Below are 21,167 nucleotides of genomic sequence, written 5' to 3' on the forward strand. Positions count from 1 at the left end.
AAGCCATAAATCGTTATTATTTATTTACAGTGTTTGGTACTTAACATACCTAATACAATTAAATCATAATTAATTTATTCTTATCCATATAAAACGATTAATTAATCTATCTATCAATTTCTCCAAATACAACATCCAAAGTACCGATAATAGCGACGATATCAGCCAACATGTGGTTCTTTCCAATTTTGTCTAAAGCAGCCAAGTGAGCGAAACCTGGAGCCTTAATCTTACACCTATAAGGTCTGGAACTGCCGTCCGAAACCAAATACACACCAAACTCTCCTTTGGGTGCCTCAATGGCTGTATAAGTGGCACCAGGGGGCACCTGGTAACCTTGAGTGAACAGTTTAAAGTGATGAATCAAAGCCTCCATGGAAGTCTGCAAGAAAACATAAGTTAAAATCGATACAACAGGGAAAACGTATTCAATTACTTTCATCTCTGCTCTGCTAGGTGGCATGAGTTTTGCGTCGTCTGTTTTGATTTCACCGGCAGGCATTTGGTTCAAACATTGATCGATAATCCTCAACGACTGCCTCATTTCCTCCAGACGGATTAAATAACGATCGTAGCAGTCACCTTTCGTACCAATTGGCACGTCGAAGTCAACCAAATCGTAAGCGTCGTACGGTTGAACTTTACGCAAGTCCCATTTGATTCCAGAACCTAAAAACGACATAAATTAATACTGAATTACAACAATGACAAGGGGAGGGAGGTACCTCGGAGCATAACTCCGCTGAAACCGTAATTCAAAGCGTCTTCAGCTGATACAATGCCTATGTCAGTTGTTCTTTGCACCCAAATCCTGTTGGTGGTTAAAACGTCTTCAACCTCGTCGATTCTCTCGTTGAATTTCGACGCGAACTCGTAGATATCGTCCATAAGGCCCAAGGGCAAGTCCTGAAAATGCCAAAAATTGATTAAAAACCAAATAAATGAAGGTACTATCTTTTAATACCAGAGAAACGCCTCCAGGACGAATGTAGGCGGCGTGCATACGTGCGCCAGACACTCTTTCATAGAATTCCATCATTTTTTCTCTTTCTTCAAAGAGCCAGAAGAAGGGAGTTAAAGCACCAACATCAAGAGCATGGGTTCCAATGGCCATGATGTGGTTTAGGAGCCTAGTGATCTCCGCAAACAACGCTAAAATAATATTTTAATGAAAAATCACTTTTACAAACCTCTTTTTACTTATGTAACAAGTCAGTTATGACTTACTTCTAATATATTTTGCTCTTAAGGGGATGTCAATGTTCAACATCTTCTCAATGGCCAAACTGAAGCACTGTTCATTGCACATCATGGACACATAATCCAGACGATCGAAATACGGCAGAGCTTGAGTGTAGGTCTTGTACTCAATCAATTTTTCAGTACCACGATGCAACAAACCAATGTGAGGATCAGACCTCTTGACAATCTACAACACAGCAATAGATAATCATTGAACAGACTGAACAGTTGGTTAATTTACTTCTCCATCCAACTCGAGCACCAGACGCAACACTCCGTGAGCGGCGGGATGCTGGGGCCCGAAATTCAACGTGATGTTCTTCACATCCTTTTCCGTTGGGGCTTTCTTAGCATTCCAGGGCTGCATAGCCCAATTTTTCGTGTTCTCGTCCGGGTACATAACCGGGCCGTCGAACGACGACATCCACTCCTCGTCCGGGTACCATTTCGCGTTTTGTACGGAACTAAAACACAATCGTAATCATAACCTGTACATTACATAACAACGGGATGGAGCGGATTTCGGGGTGATTTACGTCGCGGTCGCGTACCTGGTGTGTATTAAAGCCGGGGCGTTCTTCAGAAACGTCTTGGCCGGTAGAAAACTGAGAGATTTTCGCAGAACGGTGTTCATGATTGCCGTTGCCATAATGACGTTTCTGACAGCTGGTGCTGTTTACGCAACACGCTGGTGTCGTATCAGTTGCCTACTTTCCTGATTATTTAGGCAACCGCTTGAGTCGTAATATTACTTGAAAGAAGGTTGGATATTAATAAAATAAAATATACAAAAAAAAAATTCTTTATTCCTTACAAATTAAACTATAATATTCTAATATACCGTAATGAACCTCGGTATTAAAGAAAAAATAAATATTTACAATACAGCCTTATAAAATTAATTTCAACGTCCTCTGCCAGCTTGTGCAGCTTGAGCTGGATTTTGCCAGGCCGGTTGGCCACTTCTGCCTCTCCCTCCGCCCGAGGCCTGTTGGCCAGACCGATTTCCTCTGCCTCGAGCTAAAACATGACCAATGATTGTTATGGATATTTGACAGTTAAGCAACATAACCTAAATTGGCCAAAACGTCTGTAAACGTTTACCGCCAAGACACTTAATATATTTATTAATTAATTACACACCTTGCGCTCGTAATATCGCCGACTTCCCCCGGCCCGCCGTCCCAGCCTTCGTCTGCTTTTTAAACATCGGAGCATTCTTTAACATGTCGGGCAACACCAGGAACCTGATTTTTGATCCACGAATGTAAACATTTTCCAAATTGGCTATGCGGCCGTCGCGATGAGTTACCGTGATCTGGGTCATCTGGCAGTTCATGTTGTCCTCTGCTTCTATGAGTTTTCCTCTGTAAACTTCACCGGTAATCGTTTCACAGGTTACGATGTGCCCTTCGGCTTCGTGGAGCACTTTAATTGGCACGCCGATCGACATTTTGCACTTCCTTTTATCGGTTTAGCACGGTAAAATGTTGAAAATTGGTTTAAATTTGCGGATGATCGCAGATAAAAGTTTTGTTTCGATACTTTTTGGACGAGGGGACGCCGGTTTACAATGTTTTGGGTCCCAGCCAATCGGATCGTTTGTTTTGGACCTGTGGTGCCCTCTACAATAACTTTTTAAATTGCTAGTTTTCTTATTTACTATTTATTTTAATTTTTACGTGCAGATGCTGTGTGTTATGTATTCATAATTGTGTAAATTACCCAATAGTTACATAAATTTTATTTAAATAGTTTTGAAAGACACAATTTCACTAATAATAATGTAAAAAATATACAAATTTATGTTAAAAACTGCATTATACTTTGATTTGCCCGATTGGTACAAAACAATGTTGAAAATCGGTTTATAAAAATATTTGAATGTGGTCCAATTGGATTTTGGTTTGTGTAAATTGCTGAAATTTGGGCAAACCCAATTTATTTATAAGTTGAAGGAAAAATAAAAAAATTAAAGGCAGGAGTGTGATCTTACGGTATTTATTATCTGGATTTTGTACATATAGCCTTAAAATTACGCATCTTATAATTAGCATATTTATATTTATTTATACTTAATATTTCTCACTGTTTGCTTTTAAGTAATCCTCTCTAAAATATTGCGATTTTTACAATGTATAATCTTTAATATTATAAATACAACGATACCTGTATCGTTGTCCTAAATTTCTCTTATAATTCATCTGAAGATCTAAGATTCAGAAAAGGCATTTTTCACTGTACACACCCCTAAAAAATTTACCTTTTTTTGTTTGAACACACTCGAGTAGATTTGAGATTAATTTCTATAAACTCTGCACAATCATCATCAGGTTTTTACGATCTAGCCTAATCGGAAAAATTGACTAAACGGAGAAACTTTCGTGAAAAAAATTGACCAGCTCATTAGGGAAACTACATGATTTCATATATTTAAGGACCGACAAAAATTAGCAAATTTGCTGCAGAGTTATCGAAAATCCGCCGGAAAATTTCGCACATTTTCCCTTGTTTTTTACTATCACAAAATTTTGGCTTTAACCTCACGTATATCGTGACACGAAACCTACTGTTTCGAATCGTGGGACACTAGTAGTAGTAGTGGTAGTAGTAATTTAAATTAATTATACGGTATCTCTGTCGCTACATTTATCAATTAATAATTTCTGTATGTATATAATCTTAACAATTACGTCCTTAAGAGTTACGTTTATGCACAACCTTTGTAGAGCATTATTTTTTTCACTATTTGTTTTCGTCCAATATTTACAAACAAAATTGACAAATTTATATTGCTCTCAACAAGTTTTTTAGGCCTTTTTTAAGCACCTGTTTTTTTACGTACCATGGCAATGTGCAAATCGTTTTGAGGGGGTGACGACGGATGGACCTGTAAATTTTTTGGGCAACATTGCCAGACAATAAAACAACTAATCGATCAACAACTCGTCCGAAGAAAACAACAACAATAAACGAAAACAACTCCAACATTGCCATGGAGGTCAAAGAATCTCTTTTACATATATATATATATATATATATATATATATATATAATAATTACACATATGCTATTTCGGTTTTTTCACCTTACAAACTACTGTATATGTTTATGAAAGAACTTAAATACTACGTTGGCCAATTTTCATATCATTTTGTTTTGTTTTAGGGCCGGGGTGGCCGCAAACAAGGGGGCGTCCCAGGTCACAAAAAACGACGTGCGGTCGCCGCCTCCCTCGGGCCCCGGCCCGATTTATACAAAAAGAAAAAACACTAAAAAATATAACAACAAATTATACACAAGGGCATCTTTATAAAATTTTGTATGTCAATAACAATTATCCATTAAATAACAAAATATTTACAAGTGTGTGTATCTTTCAAAAATTTCAATACGCAGGTACAATTTTTTTTTTGTTTGTTAAATTTTATCTTTTCGGGGGGTTGGGGGGTAGATCCAATGAACGGGGTACGGGAAGGGAGGCTTGGGGGGCGCGTCTCGCACTCGTTACGTGCGTGTGAGATCCATATTTAATGTTTTCGTGGGGGAGGCGCCCCAACCGAAATTTGGCCAAAGGACGACGAAAAAAAGGGGGGAAATTCGAATAATAACTAATTATCACTAATCAATAAATTACTAAATTGCTTACGTACTAAAATGGCTTACGAACTACTGGCTTAACAGCTAAACATTTTTCTTTGGAAAATAATATACTTTTTTTATATATTTTAAATATATATAATATATATGTTTGTATATATATAATCTAATTAGAAAAACAAGTAGGCTCTTTTCATTTATGTGTTAATCCTGACGATTATATATATATTTAATTTTTTTTGATTTTCAGGTTGCAGGCCCACTAATTCCGAGTATTATTATTTATCCGGGTGACCTGCTGTTACTACTGAATTTGAGGGGCGAGGGGAGGAAAAAACGAACCTTTCGTTTGTTATACACGTTTTACAAAAAATTGTCACAGCCTAACAAATCGAAAAAATCTAATGTATAAAAACGCTTTAACAATTTTTATTTTATTTATAACTCGTTTTTGTACTAATCAATACAAAAATTAAATTCAAAGAAGAGTGAGCATGATTTTTTTGTTGTTTGTAGTATGTATTCACGTGTGTGTGTGTGAGTGGGAGGAGCTTAATTTTATAGAGCCAATAGTGTTGAGAATAATGGTGGAGGGTGGCGTTGGTGGTGGGGAGAGGTTAGAGGTCTCAACTTTGTTGTCGGATAAAATGGCAGCTTTTGAGCAAATCTCTCACATTTTACATACTGACACAAAAAATCTACTGTTACAAACTAGACAACCAACATCATATAATTTATTTTGCCGCCGCCCTTACAACAAACTGAAAATTCCGAGGGCGTAAGGGTTGGTGGGGGAGGGGCACAAACGACGCAATTTACATATTATCACAGGTGGACCCCACAGCTCGAGACTCACAATCTCAACCGCAACAAAAATGAACCGCGTATGGGTGTGCTTTTTTAATATATAAACGTTGGTGAGGGGGGTGGTGGGAAAAAGGAGGGCTAGAGTTAAAGAGACAGGATCTATTTACATCCTTACACATTAAATAACAATTTTTTTTCGGCGCGTGTGCGTCTGCGATTCACTTTTAAAACATCATCGTCCGGCGCGTCCGCGCTCACAACGTCCACTACTGCTGCTAAAACTAAAGGGGAGGAAAATACGGGGGGGGGGGTTGAGGAAAGTAACCTACAATCTATAAGTCGAACGACGGCCTGAGAAACGGGAGATTGCAGCGGCGACGCCGACGACGGCCGGTCGTTTCTCCTCTCTCACATCGGTCGTGGCCACACCAGAACGCCACGAACAAAAACAACACAACTTGTCACACGTCATTTTATAGAGAACTGAATTCTGAACCCCGAGCGACGTTGTACTGGATGGATAATGCGGCGAACCAAAGTGGAAAAGTGAATGGATAAATCGCAGAACGACGATGACGACGCCGGCGGGCGACGCACGCGCACAAATCACAGCTTCAGGTTCTCCATCTTCTTGGCGACCTGGGCGCCGCCCTCGTCTGGCACGCGCGTCGGTCCGTCTCCCTGTCCCATCTCGCCCTGGCCGCGGCGGATGCTGCGACGCGGACGCCGCGGCAACGGCATGTAACTGGTTGTGGTCGCTACCATCTGCAACGCGAATTGGTTTATTAGTTAATGCGCCCATTCAACCAGAGACGGAACAACACCAATTTATTCAACACACTTTTCTAACAATACTGGAATTTTCATAGATTTTATGAAAAACTGTAAATTTCAAAGAAAAAAAAAACTGAGAAGTTGGCCTTTACTCTTAAGTAAACTGTTGTTGACATCTTTACGATTTTTTTATGGAAAAACTAGAACAGACAGAAAGTGGCATTTTCACTGATCTATTCATCAATCTTTTACCTATTGATGCTGAAAATTTCATAGATTATTTGAAAAGTTGTAATGTTTACTCTTTAATAAACAATCATTGGGATATTTTTCGGAATGACTAGAAGAGTTTTTCATGATTTCCCCATATTAACATACACAACAACATGGAATATAGTGTAAGGGGTATGTGTTAGTATATTGTGTACCTCATTGACGGGCGGATTACTGACGTTAGCCTTCGTCCTGTCGTTCTGCCTAAAGCTCTGGTTCGACGTCGTCCTCGTGTAGGTGACGGAGGCGCCGTGCGTGTGATATTTGGCCGGCGTGCCCTGATGGTTGTTGTTCGGACGGTTCGAGTTGTTATTGTTCCAATTGAGGCCGTTGCTCCTGCTACCGTTGTTGTTATTGTTGTGATAATACGTGCGCTGCGTCTGATTGTACGGCTTGCCGTATGTCTGATTGGTGATGGGTGAGTAGGCGGTGGGCGGCGGTGTATTCACCCCCGTCCGGAAACGTTGCTCGTCGCCGCGGTTCGTAGTCTCGTCGGCGGCGCTGGCGCTCGAATTCGAGTCAGTGCGCAGACTCGAGTGGCTCGAGTGGTCGTTGTTCGGACGTCTGCCGTTATAGTCGGTACGGCGCTTTCTCAGCCCGTTCGACATGTTCTTGGGGGCATAACGGTGGGTGAGGGAGGGCGCCGGCATCGCGGTCGCGTCATGGTAGCCGCTGTTGTACATGTAACCGTTCGTCGGGAACGAGTGGTAGGAGTACACCATGCCGTTGCCCGGATGGTAGGGATTGTGGGGCAGCGGCGGCGGCTGCTGGGGCGCCGGCCTGGGCTTGCGGCCGCCTTGCAAGGCGGCAAAGTCTTTCTCCTGGTGTTGTTCGATGTTAAGCAACGACACGACCGGCGTGGCTGTGTTGCGGACTTCAGCCGCCAGCGCTTCCGGATTGTCTTTCGATACGACGGATGTGGCATCGTCGGTGACGGGCGGTTGGGGCGTCGAGGTGCGGTCGTGGATGGGTAGGTGCGCGATATTCACGTCCGTGGCGGTGCTGCTGTGTAGCTGTGATGGTGGCGGTGGTTGATGTGGTTGTGGTGGAGGTGGTGGTGGCGGTGGTAGGGCGAGCGGTGCCATCGAATGGCCGAGATCGTTCGTAGGTGGTTGGGCGCCATCTGGGCCGGCCAATTCACCACCATTCGACGGCGGACGTAGACCGTAGTCCGGGTAGACGTCCTGCGTCACATAAAACACATCATTTGCATATTTTTTTATGTAACGTGTGTAAGAATGTGTAGATTTTATTAATTTTATAATTTTTTAATGGTAACTTGAGAAAATGATTAAAGCAACCAATTTTTTAACTGTGTAAATTAGAATTTTTTATGAAAAATTATGAAATTCAATAGAAAAAACAATTATAACTTAATTGGTCAAACTGCTCTTTTTAATCTCTTCCAATTTTTCAGATAAAAATAATAGGATAAACCAAATTTTGGTTATAACAGAATAATTCAACTTTTAGGTTGAATTTTTAATGAAAAATTATGAAAACTTAGGTAATAATAGAAATAACAACAATAAATTGATTGGTGAAAACGCCACTTTTCTATGTATTGCACTTTTTCCAAAAAATTCTAATTAATCTTCCACCTCCAAAATCCCAGGAATAAAAGACTACGACTACACAATCGTGAGTTACCTCAGGTCCGTATATTGGACCGCCGGGCCCGGCCATCTCGTAGGCCGCTTCCGTGTAGATGGGCGCACCCTCCACGGCCGCCGCCCCGTACATCGCCATGCCGTAGTACAACGGATCGGCTGGCGACGGTCCGTACATGCCGGCGTGCAACTGTTGCGCGCTCACCGCCGGACCGCCTGCGTAACAACGCGGCGGCGAATTCGACGACGTCATGGCGGCAGGCGGGGCGCCGCACTGCGGCCCCTGCTGCTGCGGCTGCGGCTGTTGGCCCTGCTGTATGTACTGGTGCGGTGACGCACCGCCGTTCGCCTGGTAGTAGCTGTAGTCGTACTGTAAATAAAATGACGAAAACCACGTTTATTTCACTTTGATCGATTTGTTCAGGAAAGTGTGGCTGTTTCTTTATTAATTTGCTATTAACGGATGCTCAATTGTCTTTCATTCCAAGTGCAGGGTGCTTGCCGCCTCCATTACCTAAAGTCTACGTTTCTAAAGCTAACGGAAAATCAATAAATTAAAAACAAGTTCATGCCTGAATCTGAATCTGCACAACGTACGTAATTGAATCATAATCAACTGTAATTATTAAATACTATGTCGCTTAAATGAATGTAATTATATAATGCAACACATCCTGTAAAATGTGACAACAAAAACTGCAACGGGATAACAAAATACTGCTGATTGTTTCGCACATGCTCTCTATTCCTAAATTTTTCTCTAAACAATGCTCGTGCACAAAATTGTCAAATATTACAAAACTCCAAACATAAACAATGGAAAAATTTATAAAAATATAGTTTTAAATTTGTCTACAACTATCAAATTAAGGTTTTAAAAAATATTAAAATTCAACTACATTGAAAATAACATAATTTTGGGCTTTCAACCAAAAGAACAAAGAAGAAAATTGAAAATTGAAACCCTCCAAAATAAAAAAAGAATCACTGAAATCTGTTAAAAGCTTTTAAAACATTAGACTCTTAAATAAAACTCCCGTTCCCAGTTACAATAACAATAAAACTAAGTTCAGACTAAAAGGGGGACTGTAAAATTTAAAAATAAAAGGGAGACTTTGAAGTCTGCTCATATTATTATTAGAATGAAGTTCTAGTAAGTTTTATGCGAAATTTGAATATTACACTTTTATCTACAACTATTAAATTTTCAATTATTTAATTATTCACATAGTTTGATTTATTAATTAATTGAATAATGTGGCCATTACTCAACAGATAACAAATTAAATCATTTTAATTAATTTGCCCCATTTAGATTATAAACGAATTACTATTTTATAATTTTTAAAATTGGAAAATCTCATAAACAGTAAAAATGTTTATCTATTAATTGCAGTTATAGAAAAAGTTATGAGTAAATAAAGTTGGCTGCATTCACACGCAAAACCAAAAAACCCGCCTTTTCCGAAATTTTGAGCCATTCGCTGTACTCGGAACAAGTGAAGACTTCAGCCGTGTCCAAGCAGCAACCGAAGCCCCCATTACAATCAAACGGGAATACAGAAAGGGCGAATGGCTCAAGCCGACAACAAAACCAAATAAAAAAAAAAACGCGTTCAAACTGTAGAACGAAACGTAAATATAGAATAAATATAATATAGAGGAAGCGTTGCATAAAACAAAAAAAAGTACCAAAAACAAAAAAACACCGTGCGCTATTAACAGAGACCTGCTGAACGAGGCGCCGACGCAGCAGACGACAACAACAACAGACGTCGGTGGTGGGCCGCTGCCGCCGCTGCTTGCCGGGTTGCTGCTGCTGCTGTTGTTGTTGGTGGCGGTGGCGTGGCGGTCCTCAGTACTGCAGACCGTCCAGCAACACGTAAGCGGGCTGGGTCACCGGATACAGTCCCTCCGATATGTAGTTGCTGGACTGTTGTTGTTGCGAGAGCGGACAACAAACAATAACAGGGTAAACAACAGCTAAGTTGACACGACACATCAACCCGATTCAATTAACAAATATTGATGATCGTGTTTTATTGTGTGGTGTATGTGTGTGTGTGTGAGTGTATGTATGTGTAATTGGTGATGGTGCACAATTTAATTAGTCCAGGTACCTGAAATTCAGTTGGTTAAACGTTTAACTCACCGGTATCGGCATGGGATACTGCTGGGGCATGTAGATAGCCTGTGGAAACATCATAGAGGGTGGGTATGTTGCTGCTTGTGGTGGGCCTGTTTGCGTCGGATAAACCGGCGGTGCTGCATATGAAAAGTCTAATTAACAAAAAAAAAAATAAACGCTGCAATTATGTTATTTAAAACACACCCACCAATCATCAATTGCCTGTTAAAGAAACAATTTTCTATCGATACACACTACTTCTTAATAAATTAATATAATTTATCTCAAGAAACTACATTGAAATAAGATGTTTTTTTGGTTTTCAACCAAAAGAACCAGAAAAAAAGACTAAGGAATACCAAAAATATAAAAACATTGATGGAATCCACCAACAAACAAAAATAGACTGAATTCTCCATCATACTCACGTTGATAAACGGTGGGTTGTTGAGCGCCGGGATCGCCCGGGGCCGCCGCGGCCGGCTGATGGTAGTAGGCGACGCCGCCCTGGAAGTAGGGCACGGTGGCGGCGCCCGGCGAGAAGAAATACTGCGCCGGATTGCCAGGCGCCACCGCCGGCGGTGACGAGGCGTCGAACGCGCGACTGAACGGCTGCAAAGTATACTTTTCGTTAACGATGACGTTAATCGAGGCGGGACGGAAGACTGTACTAACTTGTTTCTTGATGGCCGGCGCGATGTTCAGCTTGCGCTCGCGCAGAACTATGTTGTCGGCCTCGCGCAGCGGACGCTTCGCGTCGTCCTCACTCTCGAACGTTATGAAGCCGTAGCCCTTGGAGACGCCGGCGCGGTCCTGGATGATCTTGGCCGCCTTAACGGGCCCGTAGCTGCTGAACAGATGCAGCAATTCGCTTTCGGTCGTGTTGGCCGATATGCCCCCTACGAAGATCCTGTTCGGCACCAGGGTACCTGGATCAACAGAAAGATATATTTTATTAAATGACAAAATTATGAAATTATTGCTTTCCGAGGCCGTTTACTCCGAAATTAAAACTAATATTAATTAAAAACTTGTGTTAGCAATATTAGTAATACATGACACACTTTTACAAATAACGCTGATGATATAAAAAAGATAAAGCACAGTTTAATAGTGAGTTTCTCTGTTTATAGTACCTGAACAAAATATGCACATTTTTGGTGAGTTTTTGCACTTTAAATAATTATTTTTCTTTCAATTAACCTTTTAACTAATTGTTGACGAATACTTCTTATTAATAGTGCTGACCAAATTAAAGTTAAGACACTGTAGTTGTGAGTTTACTGTGTTATCAAGTGTTTGAAAGGCAAATGATAAGTTTTTACACTTTAAATAATAATTTTTCTTCCATTTAATCTATCAACTAAATGTTTATTAATAATGTTGATCAAATTAAAAGATAAGACTGAGCTTACTGTGTTAAAAGTGTCAACAAGCAAACTGGTAATTTTTAACACTAAGTAAGTATCTTCTGTACCTGTCATTTAATCTCTTAACTAAATGCTGACGGAATATCGGTTAATAAAGCTGTTCAAATATACAGATAAGACAGAGTTGTTTTAATAACAATAGTGCTGACATAATGTGATTCAAATCACTCATTTATACAACTCACATTTGTTTATTATATGATCATAAAATGTGTCAGTAACATTAATGGTTGCGTATCCAGCACCATAATAAGTTAAAGGTTGACTTAACTTTGTTTATATAAGAGGATTTCTGATAGACAATTTATTATTCTGCCCGAGACAAAAACGCCGGCGAAGCAGTAGATTAATGTTGAATTGAGTTACCGTATTTGGGAGCGTTGTTGGGCGGCGGCGAGCTCTGTACGCCTGCCGGTGTGGAGGCGGGCGTGCTGCCCGACGAACCGCCGCCATTCGTCTGCGCCACCTGCTGCTGCGTCTTCTTGTTGCCGTTGCACGACTGTTGCGAGCACGGCTGCTGACCGCCGCCGCCGCCCGTCTGTTGTTGCTGAGCGTTCGCCGACATCCTCCTGCTGCCGCCGGCGCCTCCCTGTGCTCGCTTCTCCGCGCCCTCCGTCTTGCTAGCGGTACGAAGGCGGGCGGCGGCGGCGTGTGAAACCTGCGACGCGTGTATTGTCGTTGCTGGTCTGCCGACGGTGCTCACGATTGTTGGTCGGTGCTCGCACGGCACTCGTCTGGGTTGTTTCTCCACCTGGAACACGTTCGAGTGATGGTACTACATTCCACAAGTTTACAGTGGTGGCCACAGAATGGCATACAATTTTATGACAACATTTTGTAAGATATTTCAATATTCTATACCATTTTTTTGCTTTTTTTGTTACACATCTTATATGCAAGATATTACTTTAACTGTATATTATTTTGATATGGATGGTTCAAGAATTTTGATTGTATTTAATTGGAGGTGTGAGTGTTAATATAGTGTGTCCTATTTCTTTGGCCACCACTGTATATATTTATATTTATGCTCATATCAGTATAATTAAAATGATGAGTAGTTTACCTAGTTGTGGTGGAAACAGGTCAGCCCTCTTTGAAGATAACACATCCTGTCAATTAGTTTATGTAAATAGTATTAAACAAAAATAGCAATCGGTCCTCTTTATCACTTCTTTAGCACAGTTTTCTCGATGTAAATTATATCTGGGGTTTATGCTTCAGAATTGTTCTTAATGCCTGGTCCAATATGTATTGTGTATATGCTGGGCTGGGTTATCTGGAAAAATAAATAAATATTAAATTACAGCTAGATAAAATGCATAACTGTGCAAATTTTTAGGTTAATTCAATGTATATTAAATTAGTTTAATAATTATTATGAGCTTGATAAAATACGTAAATAAAAAACAATTTCCTGGATTAGTTTCTCATGTTTTAATACAAATTTTGGGACAATATTAATGAAATGTGAATAAAATAATGGTAATAGTTAAAAGTTCTTGTAGAAAATAATAAGATACAAAACTGTTTATTGCCCTTTTAAGTTTTAATATATACAATTTATATGTATGTACTTTAAACAAAGAAATATTTGTAAATTTTAATAATTTCTATATAATAAAGACAAAAAGTTTAAATTTGTGTTGTTTCACAAATAAAGTAGCTTTCTTCTATGCCTGTCAACTAAACAACAACAAAATCCATCAGAAAAAAACATCAATTTGTCAGATGAAATTCAACCAAAAAAAAAATGTGGCACTGAGCTCTTCGACTGACACAAACCAACTAACAAACAATTACCAAAAGATTAACGCGTCCCAAAACTGCACACACATCACAAATCGAGATGAGTCACAAACGAGATAAAACGAAAATCGGCCTGAAAGAAAGAAAATAGGCCAACACAAAAAGTTAACGACTTCTTCGCATTACCGGTGGCGTTAGCTGGACGATGTCCATTAACAGCGATGGAGACGAACAGAAACGTACCTGGCTAACAAACTGGGGGCCCTGCTGCACCGAAAAACCACACAAAACTGACAGGGCACTGAAACAGGTCGGGGAGTTCTGGTGGGAAAAAACTCCCCAACTGGCTGACCCACTTTTCCGTTTTCCCGTCCCGGTGTCGGATGCGAGCGTCGTTTCGGGTACGTGGTGCCGTAAACAGGTCTGCTGGACGCTATACGTGCCGTCTGGCTGGCCTGCTAGCCGTTCGGTTTGTTGTGGAACGCGGTGAAAGGTCGTCGCCGACCGTAGGTTTGCAACACTGCAGTCACCAGGCGAATGTAACCAGGAGGGTTGGCGTGCGAATGGATAGAGACAGAAAAACGACGAAAAAAAAGGCAAACGCGGAACCGCCGCTCTGCAGTGGAACTGCACCAGTGGGGCCGCGACGTCGGCACGGCTGGAGGCGGCCGAACGGTCGGTGGGGGCGGCGCGACACGGAACGACACGACGGAAAGTGCCGGACGTAATAATGGCGGACGGTGCGTCTGTGACGTAACCAGTTGCTAGGGGGGGAGAGGCGGGAACGCTCACCTGGACTGGGGGGCGCGGGCCACGGACACCCTGACGGCGGCTCGCTGCTTGAACTGGGGGGTAAAACGTAACACGAACGAACGAACGAACGGCAACAAAAAACTAATGTGAACTGCCAAATGTCATGCAACTGGATTTTGTTTAAATGACACGATTGTTGCGTTCAAATGCTGGCTTACATCGGGCCGGCGATTGGTCCGTTCGTATTTCAATTGTTTTTTGGGTTTGCCGCCGTTTACATAAACCTTTGAAATGTAGATCAATAAATATTCTTACAAGATTTTTTAAATTTTAACATTATAATCATTTTTCATTAATTTATATATTTTTATTGTTGATTTATTCTTTTAATAAAAACATTTTTAGCCAATTTATATAATGTTAATTTTTTTTATTTTATTCGTATTTGTTTGTTTAAAATATATATAGTATTTAAGTTTTCTATTATTTGGTAATTGTTTTAGTGACTTTTGACTAAAAAATATTTTTTTTTATGTTTTCTGTCCTACTGCATTATTTTATGGCTTCGATGTTTTAAACGTCTATGAGCAGTCCCAATTGAGCCGTACGCATGCGCTTACAATCTCAAGGAGATTTCTTGTCACAGTTCTTGTACCATTTTTTCCACAACAATGTTATATGTGTGTACGTTCAGATTTCGTCTCAAATCCGCTTCCGTCCATTGAAACAATGTTGTGACCGTGCGTTTCCGTGTCGTCCGTGTTTTGTTCCGTCAATTAGTCCGTGTGGCGCCATTTCGGTGCACATTGTTTACGTCCCAGTTGTTTTGATCCGTCAAGGTGAACGATGGATTTCACACCGAAACACCACACAACCACCGAGGATTCCGGTCTCGTGTCGTCGTCGTTCGATAGCTCCTTCAATCAGTCCACCCCCAATTTGGGTGCACTGCCACGCAAACGGAAAATCTTTGCCAGCTTGGACAGCCCGTCGTCGCCGAAATTCTCGTCCACTTTCAACGAATCGCTCACCGATCAATTGAAATCTGTTAATCTACGGTCCGAATATGAGCGACACAGCAAGGTGTTCTGTGAGGAGGGTACGTTCAAGAAGATACATTCCACACCATGCACTCCGGAGAAGCAAATCAAAACTACAGACTCCCTAAGGAGGCCGAGCAGTTTCGTTAAATGTCCGGAAGAATCGCCTCTGAAAGAGGCCAGGAATATATTGTATCCCAATTTGATGCCCAGAAAGATTCTGTCACCTTTAAAGTTCAGCTTAGACAAGTTCAAATCTCCGGCAAAAAAATGTCTGTTTGTCAGCCGACAAGATTTGTTACAAAGAGTTATCACCAATGATGTGATAATGGCTAACATTTTTAAGTATTTATCCAATGGTGATATTTTCAGAATGACCAAGGTCAGTGATTCCTTCAAAAGATCTGTACTCAAGGATAGAAATGCCTGTATTAGGTAACAAGATTATTATCAACACTTGAAGATTTATTAAAATTGTTCTGTTACAGATTCAATGATTTTAAAGAGAAGAACCGTAAGAATAAGGAGAATTACATGATAACGCCGCCTAGTTCGCCAGAAAAGGTTGAGGAGAGTCCTCCAAGTCCAAACAGCAGGAATTTTAGATCATTCTATAAGGTAATTAGCATAAATGCGTTACAATTTTTACCTGAAACAGGGAAAGTTCCCTCCTTGTTTCAAGCATAATGGGACAACATCTACCTGGATTTTGCGGGGATTTAGCATCTGCCCTTTGATCCCATTCATTGTTTAAAGTTGATCCTTTAGAAATATTAAAGAAAGTCGTCGTTAGTAACGGATTTCTTGACCATTACGAGATTATTTTAAACATTTAATATGAGATACTAGAAGTTTTTTTGACTTCTTTATTCATGAATATTTCATTTAAAATTTGACAATTTGTTGATTTTACAGCGGGCCACTTCCCTTGACAAAAACCAGTCTCTGACAAAGTGCTCAAAGTGCCAGAAGCCATCTGTGGTCCAAAACGAAGTCGCCCAATGCGAATCCCTAAGCTGCGGTCTGATACAGTGCCTGCAGTGCGGCAGCTGCGCCTACAGACCAGAAGATTTCCGTGACAAGTGTTCCGGCGCCCGTCTCGCTCCAGCCACGTCTCTCAACAAGTCGACCTTCGGCGACCTAAGCAACACGCCCAACTTCAAGGGCCGCTCCTTCTTGTGCAGTTCGATGAACGAGAGCAAGAGCGAGAGTGGTTTCTGCTCAGATTTGGAGCAGACGCCTGCAGTGAAGAGGAATCTGTCCATTTGCTTTGGGGAGAAGAAGGGACTGGCAATTAACAACAGCAGAGTGGTGATGCAGAAGAAGAGCAGCGTCGAAAGATTGTCGGCACCCATTGCTCAAGTTATACCCATTAATAAGTATGTTTAAGTTCATCAAAAATTGTCCCGCATATTAACTTTATTATTTTCAGGAAAGTTATTGAAATTGAGGAGCCCTCAAGTCCGCCGAAAGTGCGACAGTATGCTGCTTGCTCAAAGCAGAGCAAGAGAAATTTAAAAAGACTAACCAGATAAACATCACAGATTTGTCTGTAGCAAGCTTTAAAGGATGGTGTCTGTCAAACATCGTACTACTAGACTATGAAATGTTTTTTAAACCTTTGTTGTTCCATTTCCAATTGGACTGATTTTAGTCTTTTTGTCAATTTTTTTATATAACATCGTTTTAGATGGTTTTCATTTTAGTGATTAAGTAATTTAGGAGTTAATTTATTATCCTAATTTTTGTTGTGGCTATACAAGTTATTTTTATACTTATCTTTCTAGATCTGATGTATTTTGATACAAATTCTTTATAATTAGTGTTTAGAATTAGGTAGTTATTTGCACATTCCTGTTAATACAACTTTTTGTAAAATATTTTTGTAAATGAATTTTTTAAATAACTGTCTCCTTGTTTCATTCATCTTCAAATCTCCAAACATTCTTTTATTAACTAATTTATACTTGTTAAGCTAATTTATTAAATTCATTGTTATAGGTGACAACAAAACATATGCAACCCATTTTACATAAAGCTGCATACGTGGTTGGATAGCAGGCGACCTAATTTACAAGTGTCATCATCAGTCAAACACAGCTGATTATCAAACATTGTCAAAGTGCACCCGAAGTTAACAAAAACAATGGCCCAAAATCGCTACGTAAAGTCCACGAACCCCTTCGAGGAAGACGACGTGAGCGACGAACTGTTCCTGCGTAACTCGCGCCGTCCTCCGCCCTCCAGCTTCGACGAACAGATACAGTCGTACCAGGAACAGAAGAAGGCCATTGAAGAACGGACGATAAACAGCACCTACGATAGCTTAAACTTGTTGCGCGAATCGGAGCAAATTGGCATTGCAACTGGCGAAGAATTGATGCGACAGCGCGAGAAATTAGAGAAGACAGACAAGCAACTGGACGAAATCAATGCAACGCTGAGATTTTCGCAGAAGCACATCAACGGCATAAAATCGGTGTTCAGCAGTTTGAAGAACTACGTGTCGGGCAAAACAGACGCCAGTCCCACCACCTCCAGTTCCACAACCCCAAGCACAGTCAAAGTAAGTTGGACTTGTTGGTTTTATGCCTAGTAATAAGTAAAAATGGTTGTAGCAATCGTCGTCGACGCAGAACTTTGAAGATAAGTCTTCCTACGACAGATATGAAGAGCATCCAGTAACCAGATTGAGAGACAACAATTACCAGCCTCAACAAACCGTGTCCGGTAGCAAAGACTTCAGTGCTCGATTGGATGCGAACCTGCAAGAAATGTGCAACAATATCACTAGACTAAAAGGCCTGGCCACTGATTTAGGCGGTGAAATAGATTCTCAGAACGATTTAATATCGAGCATCACTGATAAAACTGAACAAGCTGATATTACTATTAGGAGACAAAATAAAGATATGCAAAGGATATTGAAAAAGTAATTTTATGGTGTATGGATGAGATTAAAACAAAAATTAATTTCAATTTGGGCTTTTGTCTAATGGTTATGAAAAGATTATGTTTTGGAGGTGTGAATTTTTGTCTAAAACGCTCAGGTATTCTAATTACAAATATATTCTACGCAAATTTATATTTACAAGATGTGATTTATTATTGTATTATGTTTATTAGGCAAATAAATGTGAGATTAGTAAAGTCTTTGATGGGATGTATTGTTTTATTTTACTGATAAAAGGACATAAATAAAACGTTTAGTATTAAAACAATTTAAAATTACAGTATTTATTTGAAAAAACTTGGGTTATTATACATAGGTCATTTCACACAATTTTAGTTACTTTATATTTGAATACTTAAAATATACTGGTACATTTCGAGTTGTAGCATGATTTAGGAATAATCCATAGGCAATTCGCGTAATAAACTTCAAAAAAAAGACCCTAAAACAAATAAAATCAGCCAACACTTTATTATTCATGGGAAACGCACCGAAACAGAAACATTTATTGTAAAAATCAGCAGGCAAGCGTCCCCATTGGATCCCAAGCGGGCAGAACTATGGGTTCCTGATTGAAAACGTCTAGAACCGATTGCGGTACAAACTTCTTATCGACGACGACCTCAAAGGTGAACTCCTTGAACCAATCGGCGGTCATTAACAGATATCCCTTTTCACCTCGGTCTTCACCCCAGGAGTTTTCTACTCGCAGCTTCGTTACTTCACCGAGTTCCTGAAATCGTATTTTATTGAATAGTTTAATTAATGTGTTAGTATAGGGCGTACATTTTTGTTGACGGCAGTGAAGACCATGGCGTGGGTCATGGAACTTTCCCCGTAATAAAGCCGGTCAGCCTTGCTCAACGTCGTTTGTATGTCAACGCCGAAAACTAGCGGAAAATCGTGTCTGAAACGTTGTAAATTAACACAACTGTTTCCAGTTTAGAGGGGTTGAGGCTTACACTCTCAAATCTTGAATGCCCTGCTTACCGGCGAAGCGTTTCGACACCTCACAGCCAAACCAAACAGCCTCACCTTCGCAGATGCTTTTAGCCGTGAGTTCCAGGAGCAGTTCCACCGGCTGATTGTTGTAAATGCATCTTCTACCACCCACAATGTTACCCAGGCAATCCACCGTGTAGGCACGGCCGTATTCGTTCGTCGGCCTAGGGTCAGTTACCAGACAAACCTTGTCATCCACGTTGTAGTACGGTTTAACGTGGTTCTCGTAAAACTCAACGGCGGTTACGGGTCCAACAGTGTGATGCACCTTGTTCTTGTCATAGTAGGACCAAGTGAACTTGCTGCTAGGCACCCCCAGGCAGATGGCCACGATGCGGAACACCGAGTTCATTTGTTCAGTGATGAGGGCCGAGACGTCTGCGTCGCTGCCTCCTTTGCATATCAAGTCGCGTATGTTTTTTGCATATTCCCTCAGCTACAACAACCATCATTTAGCCACCACTTGAGTTATCATTTAATATTTACCTTGCTCTTAAGCGTCTGATTCATACGCAAGCTGGACTCGCAACTGAATGACTCGGGGAAGCATTTCTTGGGCATCAGTCCGTACTTTTTGATCAAATTGACGATCATATCCCACTGGCCACCATCAGTTGTTGGGTCCTGAATTTAATACAACATTATTATTATAAACCTAACAAGTTCTAGCCCACTCACAGATAACAAGAAGGACACAAGCCGCCCGTCAACCATTTCGCCACGCTTTGCCGTCTCCACAATGTTGTTCAGGAAATAGTTGCATCTCTCGATCTTGTCCCAAAAGAACAGGTACCCCTGGCTGAATTCAAAGTCCTCAATGTTGTGATGCTTCATGAACGGCAACCGGATCACATTCAAGGCAGCAAATATCCAACATCTGCCCGAACTCTTCTGGTTCGTCGTCGGTTTACCCTCGCTGTCCACCTAGGTTCACATTTACTTGTATATATGGCCAAAATTCGGACTAAATTGTTACCTTGTGGTTGTAGACGTGTTGAGTTTCCTCCAGTACCTTCCTGGACAGCGCCACTTCGAAAGGGTCGATCCTGGAGCACACATTTTGGGCCAGCAGGTTCTTCTCGTTGCCATAGAAGTTCTTCCTGAACTCTTCCAACACTTCACTGCTTAAAACTGTAACGACAACGTTATGAGTGGATGTATATAATGTGCTGTCAAAGTCACACCTTTTGAAGACATATTGTGAGTTTGCGACTGTAAGAAGCGGGCCGCTTTTAAAGCACCAGGCAATTTAGTTTTGACTGCAAGTTAAAAATTCTACAGACAGATTTGGGGCGCAGTCCACCTTGCTGTTGTCACCAAGGTGTTATATAAATTACCGGTGATAAGTAGGATTAATTATTTGCTTGGTAATCTTTTATAAATAAGTTGATTTAGGAAAACTACCAGACGTAAAAACAAAGAGTAAAAAACAACTCGTAAAGGTACAATTTTAAGGGTGTAACTTGATGAATTACTTACGAGTATGCATTTCGATAATTGTTGTTGGATTTGTTGCGAAACTACCATCAAATCTCTGGCCGAAAATTCGTAACAAAACGGCACGAGAAAAATGCAAAGTCAATACAAAAAGTGACAGATGTCAAAAATTTCGGACAATTTTTATTTGAACATTTTAATTCCTTTAAATGTAAGAAGTATTTTGTGCTCGCAGTTTTTAAGCTCACTTTCTACTAATTAAAATATTTTAAAGAGTCTAAGATTATTAACATAAATAACTTAGCAAACTTTTCAAAAGTAGGCAACCCGCATCACACACAATAAAAAAATTATATTTTAAATTGATTG

General features: G+C 40.5%; 6 protein-coding genes across 12 annotated transcripts; 2 read left to right on the top strand and 4 right to left on the bottom strand.

Annotated features, from left to right (window-relative positions):
* Positions 1-6: 6 nt before the first annotated feature.
* Positions 7-1,935, bottom strand: LOC109597806 (NADH-ubiquinone oxidoreductase 49 kDa subunit). The gene is made up of 7 exons (XM_020013579.2): positions 1,794-1,935; positions 1,484-1,706; positions 1,228-1,429; positions 965-1,152; positions 726-906; positions 437-669; positions 7-382 (listed from the first exon to the last, which is right to left on the bottom strand). The coding sequence occupies exons 1-7, from the start codon at positions 1,889-1,891 to the stop codon at positions 107-109; spliced, it is 1,401 nt and encodes a 466-aa protein (XP_019869138.1). The 5' UTR covers positions 1,892-1,935; the 3' UTR covers positions 7-106.
* A 93-nt stretch (positions 1,936-2,028) lies between these two features.
* LOC109597807 (small nuclear ribonucleoprotein Sm D3) lies at positions 2,029-2,835 on the bottom strand. The gene is made up of 2 exons (XM_020013580.2): positions 2,386-2,835; positions 2,029-2,262 (listed from the first exon to the last, which is right to left on the bottom strand). The coding sequence occupies exons 1-2, from the start codon at positions 2,693-2,695 to the stop codon at positions 2,147-2,149; spliced, it is 426 nt and encodes a 141-aa protein (XP_019869139.1). The 5' UTR covers positions 2,696-2,835; the 3' UTR covers positions 2,029-2,146.
* A 392-nt stretch (positions 2,836-3,227) lies between these two features.
* On the bottom strand, positions 3,228-14,762 carry LOC109597848 (trithorax group protein osa). Of its 6 annotated transcripts, none has more exons than XM_020013624.2 (9): positions 14,406-14,762; positions 12,931-13,143; positions 12,231-12,615; positions 11,110-11,363; positions 10,863-11,058; positions 10,459-10,586; positions 8,347-8,676; positions 6,852-7,880; positions 3,228-6,414 (listed from the first exon to the last, which is right to left on the bottom strand). In XM_020013624.2, the coding sequence occupies exons 3-9, from the start codon at positions 12,427-12,429 to the stop codon at positions 6,256-6,258; spliced, it is 2,295 nt and encodes a 764-aa protein (XP_019869183.2). In that variant the 5' UTR covers positions 12,430-12,615; positions 12,931-13,143; positions 14,406-14,762; the 3' UTR covers positions 3,228-6,255. The 6 variants fall into 6 exon arrangements, with proteins under 6 accessions (XP_019869183.2, XP_019869182.2, XP_019869187.2 ...); XM_020013623.2 differs by lacking the exon at positions 14,406-14,762 and adding an exon at positions 13,857-14,389; XM_020013628.2 differs by lacking the exon at positions 14,406-14,762 and adding an exon at positions 13,857-14,388 and having other exon boundaries at positions 10,459-10,571.
* Positions 14,763-14,992: 230 nt separating this feature from the next.
* Positions 14,993-17,313, top strand: LOC109597814 (uncharacterized). Its single transcript, XM_020013591.2, has 4 exons — positions 14,993-15,841; positions 15,895-16,024; positions 16,322-16,785; positions 16,839-17,313. The coding sequence occupies exons 1-4, from the start codon at positions 15,213-15,215 to the stop codon at positions 16,939-16,941; spliced, it is 1,326 nt and encodes a 441-aa protein (XP_019869150.1). The 5' UTR covers positions 14,993-15,212; the 3' UTR covers positions 16,942-17,313.
* A 157-nt stretch (positions 17,314-17,470) lies between these two features.
* Positions 17,471-18,569, top strand: LOC109597829 (synaptosomal-associated protein 29). Its single transcript, XM_020013606.2, has 2 exons — positions 17,471-17,972; positions 18,025-18,569. The coding sequence occupies exons 1-2, from the start codon at positions 17,553-17,555 to the stop codon at positions 18,340-18,342; spliced, it is 738 nt and encodes a 245-aa protein (XP_019869165.1). The 5' UTR covers positions 17,471-17,552; the 3' UTR covers positions 18,343-18,569.
* Positions 18,570-18,618: 49 nt separating this feature from the next.
* On the bottom strand, positions 18,619-20,968 carry LOC109597813 (bleomycin hydrolase). Of its 2 annotated transcripts, none has more exons than XM_020013590.2 (8): positions 20,841-20,968; positions 20,338-20,492; positions 20,040-20,285; positions 19,848-19,985; positions 19,322-19,797; positions 19,146-19,266; positions 18,851-19,092; positions 18,619-18,801 (listed from the first exon to the last, which is right to left on the bottom strand). In XM_020013590.2, the coding sequence occupies exons 1-7, from the start codon at positions 20,848-20,850 to the stop codon at positions 18,877-18,879; spliced, it is 1,362 nt and encodes a 453-aa protein (XP_019869149.1). In that variant the 5' UTR covers positions 20,851-20,968; the 3' UTR covers positions 18,619-18,801; positions 18,851-18,876. The 2 variants fall into 2 exon arrangements, with proteins under 2 accessions (XP_019869149.1, XP_019869148.1); XM_020013589.2 differs by lacking the exon at positions 20,841-20,968 and adding an exon at positions 20,546-20,645.
* Between the last annotated feature and the right edge of the window lie 199 nt (positions 20,969-21,167).

This window comes from Aethina tumida, chromosome 6 (assembly GCF_024364675.1).
Source record: "Aethina tumida isolate Nest 87 chromosome 6, icAetTumi1.1, whole genome shotgun sequence".
Classification (NCBI taxonomy): domain Eukaryota; kingdom Metazoa; phylum Arthropoda; class Insecta; order Coleoptera; family Nitidulidae; genus Aethina; species Aethina tumida.

Bases quoted from the DNA above. Each gene is read 5' to 3' on its own strand.
- LOC109597806 (XM_020013579.2), bottom strand. From the start codon at position 1,891: ATGGCAACGGCAATCATGAACACCGTTCTGCGAAAATCTCTCAGTTTT. The intron at 1,153-1,227 runs GTAAGTCATAAC...ATATTATTTTAG, and splicing joins AAGAGCAAAATATATTAGAA to CGTTGTTTGCGGAGATCACT. The intron at 670-725 runs GTACCTCCCTCC...TGTCGTTTTTAG, and splicing joins CAGCGGAGTTATGCTCCGAG to GTTCTGGAATCAAATGGGAC.
- LOC109597807 (XM_020013580.2), bottom strand. From the start codon at position 2,695: ATGTCGATCGGCGTGCCAATTAAAGTGCTCCACGAAGCCGAAGGGCAC. The intron at 2,263-2,385 runs GTGTGTAATTAA...GTCATGTTTTAG, and splicing joins GGCGATATTACGAGCGCAAG to CTCGAGGCAGAGGAAATCGG.
- LOC109597848 (XM_020013624.2), bottom strand. From the start codon at position 12,429: ATGTCGGCGAACGCTCAGCAACAACAGACGGGCGGCGGCGGCGGTCAG. The intron at 8,677-10,458 runs GTGAGTTAAACG...TTTTATTTACAG, and splicing joins AGTATCCCATGCCGATACCG to TACGACTACAGCTACTACCA. The intron at 7,881-8,346 runs GTAACTCACGAT...TATGTGACGCAG, and splicing joins GTCCAATATACGGACCTGAG to GACGTCTACCCGGACTACGG.
- LOC109597814 (XM_020013591.2), top strand. From the start codon at position 15,213: ATGGATTTCACACCGAAACACCACACAACCACCGAGGATTCCGGTCTC. The intron at 15,842-15,894 runs GTAACAAGATTA...GTTCTGTTACAG, and splicing joins GATAGAAATGCCTGTATTAG to ATTCAATGATTTTAAAGAGA. The intron at 16,025-16,321 runs GTAATTAGCATA...TTGATTTTACAG, and splicing joins ATTTTAGATCATTCTATAAG to CGGGCCACTTCCCTTGACAA.
- LOC109597829 (XM_020013606.2), top strand. From the start codon at position 17,553: ATGGCCCAAAATCGCTACGTAAAGTCCACGAACCCCTTCGAGGAAGAC. The intron at 17,973-18,024 runs GTAAGTTGGACT...AAATGGTTGTAG, and splicing joins CAACCCCAAGCACAGTCAAA to CAATCGTCGTCGACGCAGAA.
- LOC109597813 (XM_020013589.2), bottom strand. The intron at 19,986-20,039 runs GTGAGTGGGCTA...TATTAAATTCAG, and splicing joins TTGTGTCCTTCTTGTTATCT to GACCCAACAACTGATGGTGG. The intron at 19,267-19,321 runs GTAAGCCTCAAC...ACAACGTTTCAG, and splicing joins GGCATTCAAGATTTGAGAGT to ACACGATTTTCCGCTAGTTT.